Source organism: Alligator sinensis, unplaced genomic scaffold (genome assembly GCF_000455745.1).
Source record: "Alligator sinensis unplaced genomic scaffold, ASM45574v1 scaffold420_1, whole genome shotgun sequence".
In the NCBI taxonomy this organism is placed as follows: Eukaryota; Metazoa; Chordata; order Crocodylia; family Alligatoridae; genus Alligator; species Alligator sinensis.
Window position 1 is genome coordinate 359,889 of NW_005842298.1, and position 19,069 is coordinate 378,957.

General features: G+C 44.4%; 1 protein-coding gene across 5 annotated transcripts in view; it reads left to right on the top strand.

The window, feature by feature from the left end:
• Window positions 1-19,069, top strand: part of ANKH (ANKH inorganic pyrophosphate transport regulator) — a 169,373-nt gene that overhangs the window by 114,549 nt on the left and 35,755 nt on the right. For 4 of the 5 annotated variants that reach the window (XM_025209629.1, XM_025209630.1, XM_006028234.3 and 1 more), the window contains 6 exons: window positions 1,701-1,819; window positions 2,499-2,582; window positions 9,506-9,676; window positions 10,309-10,443; window positions 13,879-13,971; window positions 18,590-18,685. In XM_025209629.1, coding sequence (XP_025065414.1) covers window positions 1,701-1,819; window positions 2,499-2,582; window positions 9,506-9,676; window positions 10,309-10,443; window positions 13,879-13,971; window positions 18,590-18,685 — 698 coding nt within the window. The remainder of the gene's footprint in view (window positions 1-1,700; window positions 1,820-2,498; window positions 2,583-9,505; window positions 9,677-10,308; window positions 10,444-13,878; window positions 13,972-18,589; window positions 18,686-19,069) is intronic. The other variant, XM_025209628.1, reaches the window with a different exon arrangement.

Here is a 19,069-nt window from a genome sequence, read left to right on the forward strand (position 1 = left end):
CCCTCGGCAAGCTCCACATGCCTGCCCAGCCAGGGGAGGGTGGGGCGGGGGCTTGCCCCCGGTGACTGCCACCGCACCACTGCATCCCATGCTGCTTTCCCAACACCGGCCATGGGCAAGTGGTGCACGGTGTGGTGGCGGTGGTGCAGTGGTGGTGATGGTAGCTGCTGCGTACATCCCTCCCTCCTCTGCAGCTGGGCAGTACGTGTGAGACCCTCAGAGGGGCACCGCTGCCCTCGCCCCCCCGACCCTGCTCCTGGGAGTGGACACAGAGTGATTTGAGGTGGGGGGCGGTGTGTTGCATGGGGTCAGCAGTGCCCCTTGCCCCTCTAGTGCCGTGCCCCAGGTTGCGCTCTTCACTCCACCCCCCTACCCCGCCATTCACCTGCCCGGGCTGAGGGAGGGGAAGTTGTTAGGGAAAGCCCCACCAGGAGTGCCTGCTGGCCAGCAGGCACTGCATGTCTTCCCACAACACATCCTTGCTCCCTCAGCCGCAAGCCAGCTTCACCCCCAGCGGTGGTGGTGTGGTGGCGGCCACCACGTGCGAGCTTCCCCCCAGTCTGGCCAGGTGGCATGTATGTGGCCCACGGAGGGGCACCGCAGCCCTCACCACCCGCATCCTGGGAGCAGGCACAGAGATGCACTTCTCCCCCATTCTCAATCTGCACCCCCAACCCCTTCCTTTCCCCCCATCCCACCACACACACCTACCTGCTGGGGTGCATATGTATGTCTGTGTGTTTGCCTGTGCTTGCGTGTGTGGGGCTGGGGGGCTGTTGTGGGGGGAGTAAGGGGCACTAGTAGGGCCAGGGGAGGCCCATGGGGAGCCTTAAATTTTTATCACAGGTTTTGGATTTTTTATCAGAGTATTTGCAATTTTTTATCAGAGAATTTGTGATTTTTTTTATCAGGGAAAACCAGGATCCCTGGTGACGTGTTAATGTTTTAAAAAACAGAAAGGCGGTGGGGGGTGTTTAAGCAAATTTCTTTAGCCTTCTTGAGTAACCATCTAATTCCATTGTGAGGGTTGGTTTAGGCTAGAAAATATTGGGTGGAACCACTAATAGTATTGTAGTAACCTCTGTTAATCTGATTATGTAAAATGATATATGAAGCATATGAAAAGCGGTTTGGTACCACAGGATGAAAAAGGACAGAAAATGCCCAATGAAAACTATTGGAATAAGCTTTCCGGTAGTACAAAGGCTATTTCTGATGTTTAAAATATCAACCTTAAAACATGAAATAGAAGAAACAGCCATTTGAAGCTGCCCAGAGGTATTAATGAGCAGAAATTAGTCCCATGAAAGTTGATTAATTGTAAAGGTAGATGGGAGGCAATCAGAGGAGCATATTAAATGCAATTTATTGCATACCTTATCAATTTTCCTTAGCGGTTTTACTGCTTTGTATATATTTTACAGGTAATATCAGCGTTCAGTGAGAATGAATGTTTTATAGACCTTTTAACACATTGATACTTATTATCTAATATATATCCACAAAATACAACATGGTCTTAAAATTCTGTTATTTCAACAACTGGCAACAACTGATCAAGAAGAGTGGTGGGTTTCCAGGAGTACCTAACTGAGTTTGGCATCTGTCTCCTCCAGGTGTGATTAAAAAATCTCACCCAGAATCTCCATGTAAGCTTCAATACTAAGGTGGTTGGTTTTTTTGTGCTTGTGTCTCTACAGCATATAGTGATTTGGGGTATTACATTATTAACAAGCTGCACCATGTGGATGAATCTGTGGGAAGTAAAACACGAAGAGCCTTCCTTTATCTTGCTGCCTTCCCTTTTATGGATGCCATGGTGAGTATATGGCTCAGAATTAAGTTTTAACTCACATTTCTTCTCTCTGTGCTGACCTCTGCTTATAGGACCCAGTTACTTGACAGGTATTTGGAGTCTGACTGAAGAAGAACTTGCACCTCTAAGCAATTCCTCTACCTTCATATGAAATAATAGGAGGCTTCACCACTGTTGATGTACCTCTGCCCCCATCTGCTTTCTCCACTAGAACCAATAACTAACTATAAGAAGTAGCGGCATCAATAAACTTATTTTTCAAGGCAAGATTCATTATACCCAATAGGGAAATGAAATCAGAGCTGCATTTCTTATGTGCTAAAAACTGGTGAACAGAGCCCCCACCCTTGGCAGTTAGAACTTTAATGTGACTTCACAGCATCCCAGACATGAAGAAAGGCAGCTTCTCATTACTGACTCCTTTGCTCAGCAGCCACTGTATAATTATTTAAACTGTTCATTCTACCCAGCCCCAGAAAAAAGGAATTAGAAGTTACAGTATGTTCCCTCTGTATTATTGGACTAGATTTGCCTAGATGCATGCATGCTGACTCTGATGGCAAGAAAGTACATCATTAAATGTTTGAATAAAGTTTTACAGAAGAAAAATAGAGCCCTGGAAACTAGAGTTAATATTATCCATGTTAGTAATTTTCAAAACCGTCTGTTCTGTCTTTGGCAGGCTTGGACCCATGCTGGCATTCTCTTGAAACACAAGTACAGTTTCTTGGTGGGATGTGCCTCCATCTCAGATGTCATAGCTCAGGTAATGGCTCATCTTGGCCATAGTTGTCCCTGTTGCACTATGGACTAAGATGTTTTCCCATGCCATGACTCTGTTGCTGATAATCCAAAGCAAATGTATCATTGCTGTGCAGAGGGAGTTAACAGTTCCTCAGCCATGACAAGACCCTTCCTCCGCTCTCAGGGGTGGAGGTGACAAAGTGGAGCATGCTGTACTTGAGCAATTTGTATAGAGGCTCCTTAGTAGTAATTATAAAGGCTGTTCTCAGTTGGTAAGATCAGGTCAGTACCAAAGCAACCCCACGATTAAAGAACCAGGGGTGTTTGAGTTAATGCCATGAATTACCTGCTGCAGGTAGGTTTTATACAGCTCTCTAGCAACTGAGAGTCCAACCATATACATAGCTGAAACATTAATGGATGCCCACCATTCCTAGGTAAGGTACCTTTGTCCTAATATGGAGACTGTAACTTTCTTTTGGGGGTGGAAGAACAGGGTGGTTATTTCTTACTTCATAAAATAGGGCTGAACTACTGAGTGGGACCTGAAGGTACTGCAGAGAAAGTAGCCAGTGCTTTATCCCTCAGTTGTACACATCAACTAACCAGGAGAAACCTAGGACACAATGCATAACATATGCAATTTTACAAGTGCCTACATAATTTGGCGCAGGGGTTTAGGTTGTAGCTGTGTTGGTCTAAGAACATAGACAGGCAAGGTTCCTTGGGTGAATTTGATATCTTTTATTTGACCAACCCAAATAGTTGGAGAAAAATTATTAAGCAAGCTTTCGGGTTCAAAAACCCTTCATCAGGCTGAGGAAGCTGCAGCAGTTGGTGTGTGCTCTTCCTGGATGGAATGAAAAGTAAACAAGCCAGGGGCTGGGCTGGGGAGTCAGTTGCCAGGCAGATTATAATGTATCAAAAATCCAATGTCTATGTTTAGTCCATGATCTCTAGTATCCAGGAGGCTGACGAAATAGAGCTCATAGGCTCGTCTCTGGGAAGTGTTGTGTAAGTTTCCCTTGAGGATCAGGACTGAGAGATTGGAGAGAGAGTGGCCCTCCTGTGAGAAATGTGCCCCACCGATAATTGGGTATTTCTGTCTTTGATAGATTTCCGGTGTGGAAATCAAATCTATCAAAAATATGTGTACATATTTTCCATCAGGGCATTTGGTGCATTGGATGAGGTATATTACATTGCTGGAGGTGCAGCTGTAAGATCCAGGAATGCTGATGGCTCTGTTGTGGGGTGTAGTAATAGTGGGGGTGGTGAAGATCTGTTGGCAGGTTTTGCATTTAAAGCTTGCTTAATAACTTTTCTCCAACTATTTGGGTTGGTCTAATAAAAGATATCAAATTCACCCAAGGAACCTTGTCTACATAACTTGGCAATATTCTTGCTCCAATGTTCCCTCTAAGAAGTAGCGATCCATGAGCGTGCTGCTTCGGTCCGTGAGCACGCTGCTTCGGTCCCGCCTCCCCTTTCAGCGCAGTCTGCCAGTAAGTGTCCAGGTGGGAGCGGGCAGGGTTCAGCCCTATGTGGAGCACTGTGGACCCCACCCACCACCCTTCTCCATGCTAACTGCTGCCCAGAACAGCACAATGGAGTGCTGTGGGGCAGCCATGGGCTGGACACAATCAGTTGGTAGAATTGATGCTGTGGCTCAGCCATGATCTGAACACAATCGATTAATAGAACTGGAAGGGAGGCACTGGGGCTGGTGCGGGACACTTACCGAAGGAAAAGCTCCTCCTCACGTGGGGCAGGCAGCGGGGACGGGGGCTGGCGCGGGCTCTGTTGGCTCTGGGGAATTGCTCTGCTTCCCAGCTCTGATGCCATATGCCTCCTCGCTCCCTGAGGCGATGCAGGGGTGTGGAGCAGTTCCCCGAAGCCGGTGGAGCCCAAGCCAGCCCCCGCCTCGCCTCGCCCCGCATGTGGAGTGAGGAGCTTACCTTCGGTAAGTGTTCCATGCCAGCCCTGGTGCCTCCACCGCACTCTGCGCCCAGCTCCTCTCTGGGAAGCCGCAGCCCAGCTCCTCTCCAGGCAGGTGCATGACATTAAAAAGTTACTTCACAGCAAGATTTTTAATTGTGCATGGCCGTGCACACGTGCAGCTTAGAGGGAACCTTGCTTGCTACTGGCCCAGAAAAATCACATGCTCAAAACTACAGCCAAAATGTACCTTGTGTCCTACGCACCTTGGTGCTTTTATGTATTTTTTGAAAGGATCCTAAACTCTTTAAATTCAAAGCCAACAAGTATCAAAACCAGGTTCTCTTCACTCTGGATTATACTAGGCATTTCCTCAAAGAAATATCCTTTAAACCTATATTCAATATCCAACATTATGTTCAAGTTAGTAGCAATACAGCAGTTCTTGCTTTTAAGCACTAAACATGTTAATAGTTTAGCTTTGCAGCACCTCTGTAATGTAAGCCAATTATCATCTTGTCCATGAAGGGAAAAGAGCGAGTGAGCATGTGACCAGTAAAAGGGCAATGAAAATTAGAAATCAGAAACTCTTTGCTCAGAATCTTTCACTTAATTCTCTTATTGTTAAATGAAAGCAAGTCGTGAACCAGGTTTGGTAACCTGCAAAACTATGACACAAATGCACTTTTTCCCTTTACTCATGTGGATTGAAATCTCTGCAATTGAATACCTCTTAATAATTATAGCAAATTAACTCAATACCATGGAAATTGATTCAGTGGGCTTGACCCAGCTCTCATTTTGAATGATCCTTGAAGTTATTGGCCTGGCATTCATGGCATGAAGCCAGAATGAGGATTTTGAGGCTTCATTTCCCCTTGTTTTCTGTCTTGTTTAGTCACTTATATCTGAATGAAGAAGTTAAAACACTACCATTTTGATTTGGCAGAGTTAGGTGTGTACTGTGCACAACTGAGTCGTCAATGTGACGAAACGATAAGTAAAGCCAACCGCACTTCCATGCATTAGAAGGTGCATCACAAGCAGGTCTAAGGAGGCGATACTTCCCCTTTATGCAGTATTGGTAAGACCGCACCTGGAGTACTGCATCCAGTTCTGGCCACTGCGCTTCAAGAGGGATGTGGATAACCTTGAGAGGGTCCAGAGGAGAGATACTGGTATGGTTAAGGGCCTACAGGTAAGATCCTGCAAGGAGAGATTGAGGAACCTGAATCTCTACAGCCTCTGCAAAAGAAGGCTGAGAGGGGATCTTGTGGCCATCTACAAATTTATCAGTGGGGAGGGCAGCAAGGAATATGGGATACTCTGTTTACCAGGGCACCCCTTGGGGTTACTAGGAAAAATGGCCGTAAACTGATAGAGGGCAGATTTAGATCAGACATTAGGAAAAAATTCTTTATAGTGAGGGTTGCCAAAATCTGGAATGGGCTTCCAAGGGAGATGGTGCTCTCCCTTACCTTGGAGGTCTTTAAGAGGAAACTAGGCAAGCACCTAGCTGGGGTCATCTGACCCCAGTGCTCTTCCCTGCCTAGGGCAGAGGGTCGGACTCAATGATCTACTGAGGTCCCTTCCAACCCCCCAAATCTATGAAATATATGAAACTGCAAGTGACTACACCAGCTGTAATCTATGGAGGGTGAAGCCCATAACATCCAGTCTTCATTCCACAGTGGACAACTGAGAGTTCAAGAACATCTAGAGAAGGACAAAAGCTGAGCCACGTAGACCTCTCTCCATCAGATAACATATGCAAAGGGAGCATCAGCACTAGCTAACACCTTTAATACAGCTTAGTTACCTGTACCTGTTTTTTTTTTTAATTTGACAGCTTTGGATACATAGTTCCTGTAACTCCTTATTTAACCTTACTGAAAAAAATCATTTTCATAAACCAGCTGTCTTGCATTCCTCACAAAAACAGCACACCCAACCTCATAAACATTTGCAGATGCAATTTCTTTTTAGAGCAAGATGTAAAATATATCCAGCAAAAGGGAAAACCTGCCCTTAAAAGATAAATTTGTAGGAAAACATACAACCATTTGCTTACTCAGAACTCATTTTCGTTCCAGCCCCTTTGAATAGAGTCCTTTTTAGTTTGATCATTCGCAGAACCAAATGTAGCCGTATTACCCATTGTTCTCCATCAGAGACATCTGGAATTTAAATTGTATGATCTCCACCTCTATTCTAAACATGAAAGTGTTAAGATTGGTGTGAAAAACGGTTTAAAAGTTTTTTTTAAGTTCCTTGGACTTAAGTTCCTCAAGTTCTTGAGTGATTAAGGTAGTAAACTTAAATGTTTCTGGGTTTAGGGCTAGGGACAGACATTCAAAAAGCTGGACCCTGAACTGATTCAACCTTTGCAGGTTAGTCTAACCTGCCTAGGCTGAACCAGTTTGTAACAGGACAAACATTTGCTCTGGACTGAGGCAATGCAGGCACATGCCTGCAGTTACTCAGGCCAGGCACTGGGGGGCACTAGAGCAGGCCCTCAGCTGCAGGGAAACTGGGAGGAAATGTTGCTAGTCTGGGCTGAACTGGCCAGGGAGGTGTTTAATTCCCCCTCTCTATCCCACTGGCAGGGACCCAAGATGGGTCTGTCAAGTGCTCCCTCCTCGCTGCTGCAGCAGCCTGCACCATGGCCCCTGCAGCAGAGTGGGGCAGGGAGGAGAGTTAGTCTTCCCTCTACTGAGCTGGGTCTGCCCACCCTCACTGCTGTGCTCCATTCCTCCTCCCAGGGGCCCTGTGCCCCCGCCCTGCTGCTGCAGCGGGAGGGGGCAGGGCCCTTGATGGGGACAGCAGCCCCTGTCATAATGTGGGGGAGTGAGCCCCTTCCCGGCAGGGGCACTGCGCTGCGGGGTCAGTAGAGCTGTGGCAGCACCAGGGTCCAAAATGGGCGAGAGTCCTGCAAGCCCCCTGCAGTGCTGCCACACTCCTCAGCAGCTCTGCCAGCCTCACAGAGTGGCCCCTGCCAGGAAGGGGCTCGCGCACTGGGAAGCAGTGATGGGCTGCTGCCTGTCACTGTCACTCACTTGCCGCTCCAGCTGCTGGGCAGGGGTGGGGTCCAACCCCTATCTCTTGGTCTGTGCTTGGAGCAAGCCCCCTCTGGGCAGAAGGAGGCTTATTCAGCCACTGGCCCTGACCACAGGCCCAGCGGCGGCTGCGGCTGGGCCAGGCAGACCCCGATTTGAAGCCAGCAATCAGTGTCCAAATAAGCCTCTTCCTGCCCAGAGGGGGCTTGCCCTTAGCACAGAGAGGCCACCAGCATCGCAGTGGGGTCTGCCCAGCCTGGCCGCCACTCTATGTTCAGGCCAGCCCCATCCCAGCAGATGCTTATTTAGATGCTGGCCCAGAGCACAGAGCAGCAGCTGCAGCCAGGCTGGCCAGACCCTGCTTCAATACTGGTGGCTGCTCCATGCTTAAGGCAATCCTCCTCCGGGCAGGAAGAGGTTTATTTAGCCGCTGGCTGCTGGCACTGCATTGGGGTCTGCCCGGCACGGCCACAGCTGCCACTTGGCCTGTGCTCGGAGCCAGTGGCTGAATAGGCCTCTTCCACCCCCACCCAGCAGCTGGAGCAGTGAGTGAGTGACCATGATCGGACAGCAGGCCATCACCGTTTCCCAGAGCGCAGGCCCCTTCCCGGTGGGGGATAAAAGAGCTGCTGGGGAGCGCAGCAATGCTGCGGGGGCCTTGCAGGGCTCTGGCTGACTCTGGACCCCAGTGCTGCTGCATCTCTGATGGCCCCGCAGCGCAGCGCCCCTGCCGGAAAGGGGCTTGTTCCCCCACATTATGATAAGGGCTGCTGCCCCCAACAAGGGGCCTACCCCTTCCCGCTGCAGCAGCAGGGCGGGGGCATGGCTAGGCAGGGCCCCTGGGAGAGGGAAGGGAGTGCAGCAGTGAGAGTGGGCAGACCCAGGTTGGTAGAGGGAAGACTAACTCTCTTCCCTGCTCCCCTCTACCTCAGGGGCCATGGTGCCCACTGCTGCAGCAGCGAGGGAGAAGCGCCCAGCAGACCTGTCGGGTCTCTGCCAGTGGGATAGAGGGGGAATTAAACCCCTCCCTGGCCAGACCCCTTCCTGTCCCTGTTTTGGCTGTGGAGCAAAGGGGAGGAGCTAGCCTGGCTGGGCAGGAGCAGAGAGCTCAGCCCAGAGAGCATGCCGGGATGCTGGGGGTCTCTGGCTTATCTTTAACCAGAAAGGGAACTGGGACAGACATTGCATAAACTGGTTTGAGCCAAATCAGTTAAATCTGATACTACATTCAACCAGGTTGATCTCAAACCGGTTTCAGTCATTTTGAAACTGGTTTATGTGCACTGAACATCTGTTCTGTTACAGGTTTAAACCAGTTTCTGATCACTTAAACCGGTTCATGTGTAATGTCTGTCCCTAGCCTTGGTGTTAACAGTTTCAATTAGCCTTACTCGAGTGCCCTTGTAGTTCAGGAGAAAATGCAACTATCTTGCTTGAAGAAAGAGGACTGGTAGAAGGAAATGGGATGCTCTACCCTTAATAACCAAGTTAAGCACCAAAAATATATGGTGTGTGTCAGAGAAGCCAGTGTTGTGTCCTTTCATAAAGAGACAGCTCAGAAATTGACCTTCAAAGCTCGCCAGCTATCAGGGTGTGGAATTATTTACGCTGTGTGCATCACCTGCACAACCAAATATATGTAATTATGCTGCTCTGTATGATTACTGGTTCCATACCACACCCCATTATTGGGATTTTCATGTCTGTAACATGGCATGAGATCTTGTTCATTTCTGTAGTACCTCGCACAAAGGGGTGAATGAAATAGAGAAGGCAGACCCCTGATGAAGGCTCCTAGGCATTACTCCAGCATAGTCAAAGTACTTTGAACTAGTGCTATGCTATTCAATGTGATCTGGCTTTGAATCAGCTGGGAAAAGAGTGGGTCTTTTAAAAAAAAACATACACAGTAACAAGTCAGGTTTTTCCTCCTCTTGTTTATCTTTTTCAGGTTGTTTTTGTAGCCATTTTGCTCCACAGTCACTTGGAATGCAGAGAGCCTCTCCTCATCCCAATCCTGTCCCTGTACATGGGAGCACTTGTCCGATGTACCACCCTCTGCCTGGGTTACTACAGGAATATACATGATATTATTCCCGACAGAAGTGGACCTGAAATGGGGGTATGTCTGAGTGCCTGTTTCTACATGTAGAACAATCACATTGGCTTAGTATTTATGAGGACCTGACCTTCTCTGTTCCCTAGAAAGCATGTAACACTTGACACACACCAAGGTGCATGATACTAACTTCTACAAATACAGTGCATGTCATGCTACCCTCCACACTGGTATACTGTCTAGTCATGCTTACCAATACTTCTGTACTGAAAACATCCCTTCTAATCTTATATTATTATGCAAGAGAATCGCTGCAGCAATCCTACAAGGATGGCTTTGGAAACTGATGTTCTGAGAGGACTGTTCAAGGACTGTTCTCTTTATCTTGCTTTAATTCACAGATTTCCCCCACTACGAATCAATATCTTTATAATCGGTTGCCAGGACAAATTATGCAAATATCTCATTGATTAATTATTCTGGTTTAATAGGGCTATTAAGAATGCACAGCTGCCTTCAGCTCTGTTGCTAACATGGGAGATTGTAGTTTTATGCAGCATTCCTTTTTCAGGCTCTTACTGCTGAGAACTTTGGAATGTGGTGAGCTGACTGCTGGGTGGGAAAATGCTTCAGAGCTGTGCTTTTGGATCTGTTCTGTTTGGTTCAAAAGGGACTTTGTTTTTCTTATGCTGCAGGGAGAGGCTACAATAAGGAAGATGCTGAGTTTCTGGTGGCCTTTGGCATTAATTTTGGCAACTCAGCGAATCAGCAGGCCTATCGTCAACCTTTTTGTCTCCCGAGACCTGGGTGGCAGCTCTGCAGCCACAGAGGTATGACAATCCCTGATGAATGTGACACCACTCTATACAAGAGTCCTTTACAGTGGTACTGCATTTCACCAAAATAATTCATCATTGCTTATATTTGTTAAAGAAAGTAGTGTGCCCAGTCCCACTTCTACATACGGTATCTGCCAGTGTGTTTAGCCTCTCATCCATAAGAGCAAGGAAAGCAGCTTTAAGCCTATGCCTACAGTGCTAACTTCCAACAGCAGTGTTTAATCTTAACACTTCTTCCTTCCTAATCTTCCTTGGTTAGCTCTCCAGTACCAGACTCGTGAAAGTTGATCAGAATTTCCCATTGGATCTCTTGGTTCAAAGATCCCAAGTACAGAGATGGACATTAGGACCTCCAAAGCCTTTAGGATTGAAGTTTGGGACATCATTCTCCTCAGTTTTGCCTCATAGCTGTGTAAAGCAACATGAATTATTACCATGATGATACATTAACATTTTGCACAGCTGTGAGTGCCCAAACACAAGGGGATAAGGCAGGAGAGAATATGACATCGGGCTGGGGAGTACGTGCTCAGGTTGTTTCCCCTGAGGAAAAGCAAATTCCTCCTCAACTCTTTGCCAATCCCAATAGTTGTACAAGCACTTTCTAAACTCGGTGAGGTGAGGGTCCCATCCCAAATGTGTCCTGCTTGAACAGTTTAGGAGCAAGTGCAGTCTATGTGCCTCTGTTAAGTTCTCACTTTTTTAAGTGTTCATGGATCAGTAGGACAGGTCATATAGAGGCATCTGTTTTTTGTAATTAATAGCACTGACCTCTGCACTTCCTCCAGTGTAAGTCAGTGGAATTCAACCACTGATTTCAGGAAGAGGAAGATTGGCCTCTTAGGTGAATAGGAGAAAATCCCAGGAAACTAAAAAAGAAAGGCACACTTGAAAAATGAGGTGTATATAGTTAATATATAACACTTCGCTCAGCAATATTAATTTGGCCCTGTTGCACATGTGAGAAATTCCACTGGCTGCATGTATGTACGTGGTTGGAGGAATGGAATGTAACATGATAATATGGTAAGATGTTCAGGTTAGGGACCTATGGGTCCCTGCATTTTTACTGTTCCTGGTACATGGAAAAAATGTGCCAACATGAGTTTTCTGACACTATTTTTGCTTTCTACACTTACGTTAGCTATAACACATTGCCATTTCACAAGTGCATCTTTTTGCATTTCTTTACTATGACCATAACTGCAAATGTAAATGTAAAACTGGTAGATGGTTGGGCCTTTTCCTTTAAGCACCATTGTCACACTTCAGTTCTGATTCTAGTTTAAGAAAGTATTGATTCTGAAAGGGGAATGGCTTGTAACAGCCTTGTATATGACAGGTTTTCAAATTTCCCTTAATTTTGCTGCCAGCCCCTTTCAGTATTTGAATGGAAAGGACAGGCTGTATGAAAGGGCATAGTGTGTGAGCACATTTATGAGTCTGGTAGGCCGCAGGCTGTTATTGATTCCTGTTTGTTCTTACTGGGAATGTCAACTTGGGTGGATGGATGGGCATGTTTTCCCACCAAATACTTATGCTCACATCTCATGTGTTTTAGAAAGTATGAGAGTCATTGCTTGTACATTAGGACCCCACCAATCTAGGGGAGAAGAGCCAGGAATATTACTAAAGACTGAAGTTCTCTATTACTATCTCCCCTGGGGGGAATGTTATACCTATAAAAAGTGATGAACAATGTTTTAAAAGGCAAGAAAAATAGCTTATGACAGCTCTGCATTATTGCTGGGCTCTAGTAAAATTGAAATACTTCCATAATTCTGTTCAGTTGAATCAGTTTTCATGTAAAAAGAAATTCTACTGAAGCTAAAATAAAGAATGAAAAAAACCCAGATTCCATGCAAGTGAAACAATGGTAACTAAAAATGCCACTTCTGTTTAGACTAAACAATTAGAGAAGAAAAACATTTCCCCCCAGTTTTCCAGTTTGTGTCATGCATTTGACAGTACCTTTTAGAAGAAATAACACTGACTAGTTTTGCGCTCCACTTCCTCCATTTGTGTAGGTCTTTAATCCAACAAGGAAGGAGGAACAGTTTTATTTTATAATAGGCAAATGTAATTGGATAACTGGAAAAAGTAGCCCAGGAGGGCTAAACAGCAGTCAGGGGGTTTGAAGAGATTTTAAAGTTCTTTTCTTCCGAAGTTGATGATATTTCTAGTGAGAGGTGTGCTTTCAAGGTGATTTCTGTGATAGTGACAGGGAGCAGGTCCCATATTTCTTGTGTACCCAGGGGGTGTTTCATTAGTCCAGGTAACAAAGGATTAACCCCTCAGCCCTGTGCTTAATCTTTTCACAAACCAAAATATAAAGAGACCAAAACCCCCAATGTTTCTCTTCCATTGGGGATCTTGATGCATATACATTCAGTTGAATCATAGCTAGGTGATAACAGAAAAGATGAGAAAAGGAGAAGACAATAAAAAAGCTCCCTAAACCACCTTTCCCAGCTATAACAGGAATATGGCAGTTGAAAAGGGTAAGACATAAGGGGTAGATATCTTTACTACCCAATGAGGCCAACACTTCCCAGGTCTATTTTGGACAACTTAACCAGCCTTCATAGAGAATAGCAATTTTAGTGTTCCAAACCAGGGGTGGGGTAGAGGGGTGATTCGGGGATGTGTAACTTGGTTTCTTGCTTACAAAAAAATAACATGTATTAGCAGGACAGAGCAATCTTAAAATTGTTGAGATGTTAATATTTTTACTTCCTTTATGTAAATTGCATTTAAGAGTACTTGAGGACCTAGTTTACGTAATAAGCTTTTTCTTGTGCTGGAAACAGTGATCTGCGATTATTTTTGTCTGATTCCAGTTGATTAGTAGTCACAAGCAGCATTTTCTTTGTCTCTAGGGTCCTTATAGCCCAGAACAGCCAATCTGACATCCAAAATGAGTCACAGTCTGCAGGGCTGCAATTACATTGCTGCAGTTCATCTTTTGCAATTAAATTATTTTGTTTTTAAATTGTTTTACTTATGAATAATCAAGACAAATGAAGATTGTGAACTATAATAAAAAAGCAGTAGGTTCTTACACAGTACAGTATTTTAAATCTCAATAGATTGAGTAATTCATGAGAAAGATGGGAAGAAAGAAGAGAGAGACCCTGAGAGAATGATGAGTAAATAACAGAACAGAAAGCTAAATTTAGTCAGAATACCAGTGAAAAAGTAAAACCAGAGAGCTAAGTCATATATTTTCACTGCTCCTGAGTTTGCAATGCATTGTAGAATAACTGCTGCTAAGATGTTTTTCTCCTAATGCAAGGACTTTCCTTTTGTTTGATCAGAGTGAAGGCAGGGAATATAGAAGCATTAACTTAAAATTGTGTAAAAGATTAGTTTATCTAAGCTGCCTGAAGATTTGAACTTCTCATGTTCCCTTTTCTCCTGCTATAGGCTGTGGCAATTCTGACAGCTACATACCCTGTGGGACATATGCCATATGGCTGGTTGACAGAAATTAGAGCAGTCTACCCTGCATTTGACAAGGTGAGTGCTTGCATATATGACTGCAGTAAATACTTTGCAACGTGATTCCACCACTGTGGATATTTTGGACTTGATTTTGCTCTGCTTTACACTGCTATAAATGAGGAATAACTTCAGTGAAGAAAGTGTGAGAGGAAAGGACTTTGATATCCTGTAATGTTTGTGGCCATTCCTATTGTTAAATAATAAAAGAAGTGTAGATTAGGCCATGTTGAATTCATGGATGGACCTAGCTTTTTGTTCTTTACTTTTATTTTTGGTATTTATAATATAAAATTGTATCTCTTTCTAGGTTTCTTACAGACTGATCCTAAATTCTTAATTGACACTAATTGTGTCTTTCACTAATTTCAAGCATTCTTTTACTTATAATTTTAACCTGAACTCTTAACTTCCTGAGGTTAAGTCTTTAATCTTTACTTACTGTCCTGAAACTAAGATTAAGTACTTAATATAGCTATTTCTCTAATGAAGAATATTTTCACAAAATAGCCCATAGCAGAAATGCCCATACTTCAGCTGCAAAAACAGCCTGCTGCCTTGATGCTACAATCAGACCGAGTTAAGTCATTGTGCTGCTATTAATGTCACAAAGATCATTTAATAGGTTAAGATTGGCACACATACATTATTACCATGTTACTAAACTAACTGATTTGGCTAACTAAGGATATTCATTGGGGTTCATCAAATGACAAGGATATTGGAGTTGCTCTTGGAATTGACTTGAAGAGAGAAACAAAAACAGTGCAGCTGTGCAGCTCCACCTTTTTCTCCAGCTTAACAGTAATAATTGCCTAATTACTTTAATCAACACTTGGTTTACACAGTGGACAAGAGCCATGGTGCTAAACCTCTGGCCTACGGGCCAGATCTGGCCTATGAAGCCATGTCATCTGCTACCCATGGGTCCAGAAATTTGGCAGTGGTAGCAGCACTAATGCTCCCCTGATGCCAAATTTCTGGACCTGTGGGAAACCCTATGGCCTGGACGACATGGCCCTGCATCCTAGATCACGTCATCACATGGGGTCACTCCATGGCTGGATTTGACATGCAGGGTGGGACCAGTGCATGACCAGATGCAGCATGTAGGCTTGTGCCAGCACAGGCTTGGTTCAGTATGTGGCTGGATCCAGCTGGTGAAATCAGGCCATGCATGGGGACAAGCTGGTGAACCAGATCGCACCTGCAAACCAACCCCCTGAACCAACCCTGTCCAGGATCCAACTTGCTAATTGTCCTCATGCCACTCCTCTGGCCCACAGAGGCAGAAGTTTAAGCACCACTAGACAAGAACATTCTCTGATTTGCACAATCAGAATCCCTCCATCTACTAACTGGTCATATTATAGCCTTGAATTTGTTTGTTGGCAAAATATAAACAAGATCCATTTGGTTTGATACTTATATAGGACATTTAATAAAAAAATGGAAAGGAAATCTGTTGTAACTTGTAAATAAACATATATGACTTCCTTGCCTTCTGAAATAGAACTGGGTTTTCCTAGAAGTCATTCTCCTGAAAAAAGATTGGACTATGAAAACTGGATGTCATCCCCTAGTTACAGTTGTATAGTTTTAATAAACTGGAGACCAGTGTGTGTTAAAAGAAGAAATGAAGAACCCGATTGCCTATTTATAGAGCCCAGAATTTTTTCAGTAAAATGTCATTTGTAAGTAACAATAATGAATAGAGAGTCTCTACTTCCAGGTCCAAAGTCTACTCCTAGCAAAGTTGGACCAGCAGTTCTTAGGCAGCATGTTATATTAACCACAATAGAATTGGGCCTTGTCCATAATGAACTTGTCTTCTCACAAAAACACCTTTACTCTCATGCTAGTTTATCTCCTAGCCTTGGAAGCAGCAGTTCAGGGTAAAGCAAGCATGATCTGCCACTGCCTGCACGTGGTATCGAGAGGAACAAAATGATGGGAGAAAGGAGTTGAGCTGAGATGAGAATCAGACAGCTATGATCTAATAGCAGGGTAAAACCAAAGTGGAGGTTTTAGGCATACATTTGAAGACAAGTTGGCATGAAATATACTGAATATAGAGACACATCTATAAGGAGTTTCTCAGCTTTCTGACTGAATGTGTGTGGCAGCAATATAACAAATATCAGCAGAAATGCACAGTATTTTTCTTGGGTCTGTTGTGAAGACTTTGATCCCTGTTCACACATCACTCACCCTAATCACAGCTGTTAGAAATGATGGTTTCTTTAGTTTAAGCTTCCTCAAACAAATCCAAGCAGAACATCTACTTATTTACAATCCTCCTTCCACTTTAATTTTCAGACTTTACGATAGGATGCAAGTGGCTTGTGTGCAGCAACCAATCTTTTTACCAGAATTACAGTGCTTGAAAGAATCTAATTAGTAGGGCTGTGTGAAGCTTCAGTTGCTGATTTGATTTGGCAGAGATTCGGCTCGATTCAGTGGCCAAATATCCGAACTGAATCAGGAAACCCTTTAAATTTCTCCAAATCAAATCGGAACTGTCCGAATCGATTCAGAAAGATTCAACGATTTGGACATACACACAGCTTTAAATGTTTTTTCTACATACCTCAAGGTACCAGGCGGCTCGTGAATGCTGAGATGCTGCGGCGGATGGAGCATCCCGCAGGAGCGTGGTGGGGTCCCCAGCACGCTCGGCAGCAGACCCGTAAGTGGACCAGAAGAACTTCCGGTCCACTTTCGGGTCTGCCAGGGAGTGTGCGGGGGACCAGTGCTCGGTGACTGATGCCTCCTGGGTTTGGGGGGGGCACCCGGGGTCCCCCTGTGGCCGATCGCTGAGCTGTGGGGGAAGCGCCATGCACTCAGTGGCAGACCTAGAAGTGGACCAGACATATTTCCGGACCACTTCCAGGTTCGTCACCGAGCACGCAGGGAGCATTGCAGCACGAGCATTGCAGTAGAAGCTAAGGGAAGTTGTTGGTACTCCAACATATGAGATGCACCATGAATTGCAGCATTTGCTGAGTGGGGGGCACAAAACATTTGGTTAATGAAGTGACTTTGTCAGGTAATTCACTTATTCTGTTCTGGCAAGGAAAAGGGTGCTACTGGACCTCCTCCTCTAACTCTTCTTCTGTGTGGTGCTCTGCTGTAAGAACTCAGCAGAGTCAGGGTTGGGAGGAATGAAGAGGTAGGGAGTAAGAAATTGCAGCAGGGCTTGATTATATGAAGAAAAGGATAGAATGTTAGCAGCAGTAAGGCAGAAGCAAAAGCCCCTTGCCTTCCCCACCTGGTCCTTATGCCCTATTTTTATTTAATGCCTGCTTGATGCACCTTGTAAATGAAAAGGCTCTGTTCTGTAACATACCGAACTTTAACTGAAAAATGCACACTAACAGACTCCCACGCACATTACAGCCTTTTATATTATATCAGAAAACTCTGACAATGGGTTATTTCTCTATAATTAGATTTACAAAATGTAAACTGATGTTGACAATTCTTGTAGAGAGATACAAGCTCCACCAGTTATCAGAGCATAGGGTACACAGCCATTTGAGATTCTTATTGGCTTTCGTACAAAGAAGGCAAGTGGTTCCATATATCTTAGTTCAAATAGATATTTAGGTATCACATACTAATTTGGGTGCCATAAGTTTTTACATTTCAAAATGGAGGTCATGGTCTATCTGTGCAAAGGCTAATGGAATTGCATACTTCTCAACTGTTCCACATCCTTCTCCTCCATTGCCCCTTACCCCAGACAGGTTTGAGTTTCTGCTTTCCTAGCAACTGTAGCCAGCAGTCACAATCATGGGACTGCTACTTCAATATTTCTCTGTTGGAACTTTATCAAGGTTAAGTAAATATTGTACAACACCTCATAGCAGCATTGTTATCACTTTTGGCACTTACCCACATTTCTCAAATGGCCTACTGTGAACTCCAATAAGAATTCTGCAGCCACCGTGCTAGGGGTGCAATCCTACAAATTTGCTATGCCTTGTATGAAAGCTCATTTAAATTGGCTGTCATTCTTTGCCAAGTCATAATTTGTAACCTTCCATTTTTGAGGTGTTTGTTAGGTTTTTTTTAAATATATTGCACACACTATTACTATGTGAGTGAAGACTCCATGATCGGGATGGAACATTTAATTATTCTCATTTTTTGCTGTTCTTCAGACTGAATTAGCAAAGCCATGTGTTCAAAGAGCCATGTGTTCAAAGAGATTGAGTCAGTCATGAATAAGGATTGGTTGCATTGTATCACTTTGTGATGACTGAGTATGACCATGCTCATTTTTCCTATCTGTGACAGGGTCCTCTAAGCTTTAAACCTGGGTCACCAATTCACATAGGCATCATTTACAAAAAACTACTGGCACTCTTAAATATTGAAATATGTTACTCGTTGGCAAACTAAGGAGATTAGTGAGTTTTGAGTGGCTATTTAGACAATGATTGTCAGTTTATGTGGAAAATATTCTGCAGCTTGTGCAAGTGTTCTATTTGGAAGATAGATTTAAAAAACAAAAACAAATAAACCCCACCCAGGCTTGCACATGGACAAATCCTACTTACGACCCTGGTGCTTTGGTTCAACAGCAGTCTGGAGCCAAGTTAATGCTTTTTATCTTTCTCTCTCAACCTAGAATAACCCCAGCAATAAAATGGTGAACACCAGCAGCACAGTAACAGCAACGCATATCAAGAAGTTCACATTTGTCTGCATGGCACTGTCCTTAACGGTAAGAAGCCACGCATCACCTCTGTAGGTTTTATTTAAAACAAAAAATTATGCTTACATACGATGCTAGAAATGCTGGATTCAGATCACCAGGATTTTTATTTTCCTATGAAGACATATCAGGGTGAAATTACACAGTATACTTAAGCCATACTACATCTGTAGAATGTTAAGGAATGTTAAAGTTATAACATGCTGTAACTATTTACACATTAAGGGTTAATACCATTTCTTACCTGTATAGTAGCTCTGACTTGCCATTAGAAGAATGGTGAGCAGGGGTGTAGCTAGGCACAACACTGTCTGGGCTCTATCCCTACTCTGCCTGGGAGTAGGTGAGAGCAGTTCTTCCTGGGATGCTGGAGAACTGCAAATTGCTCATTTT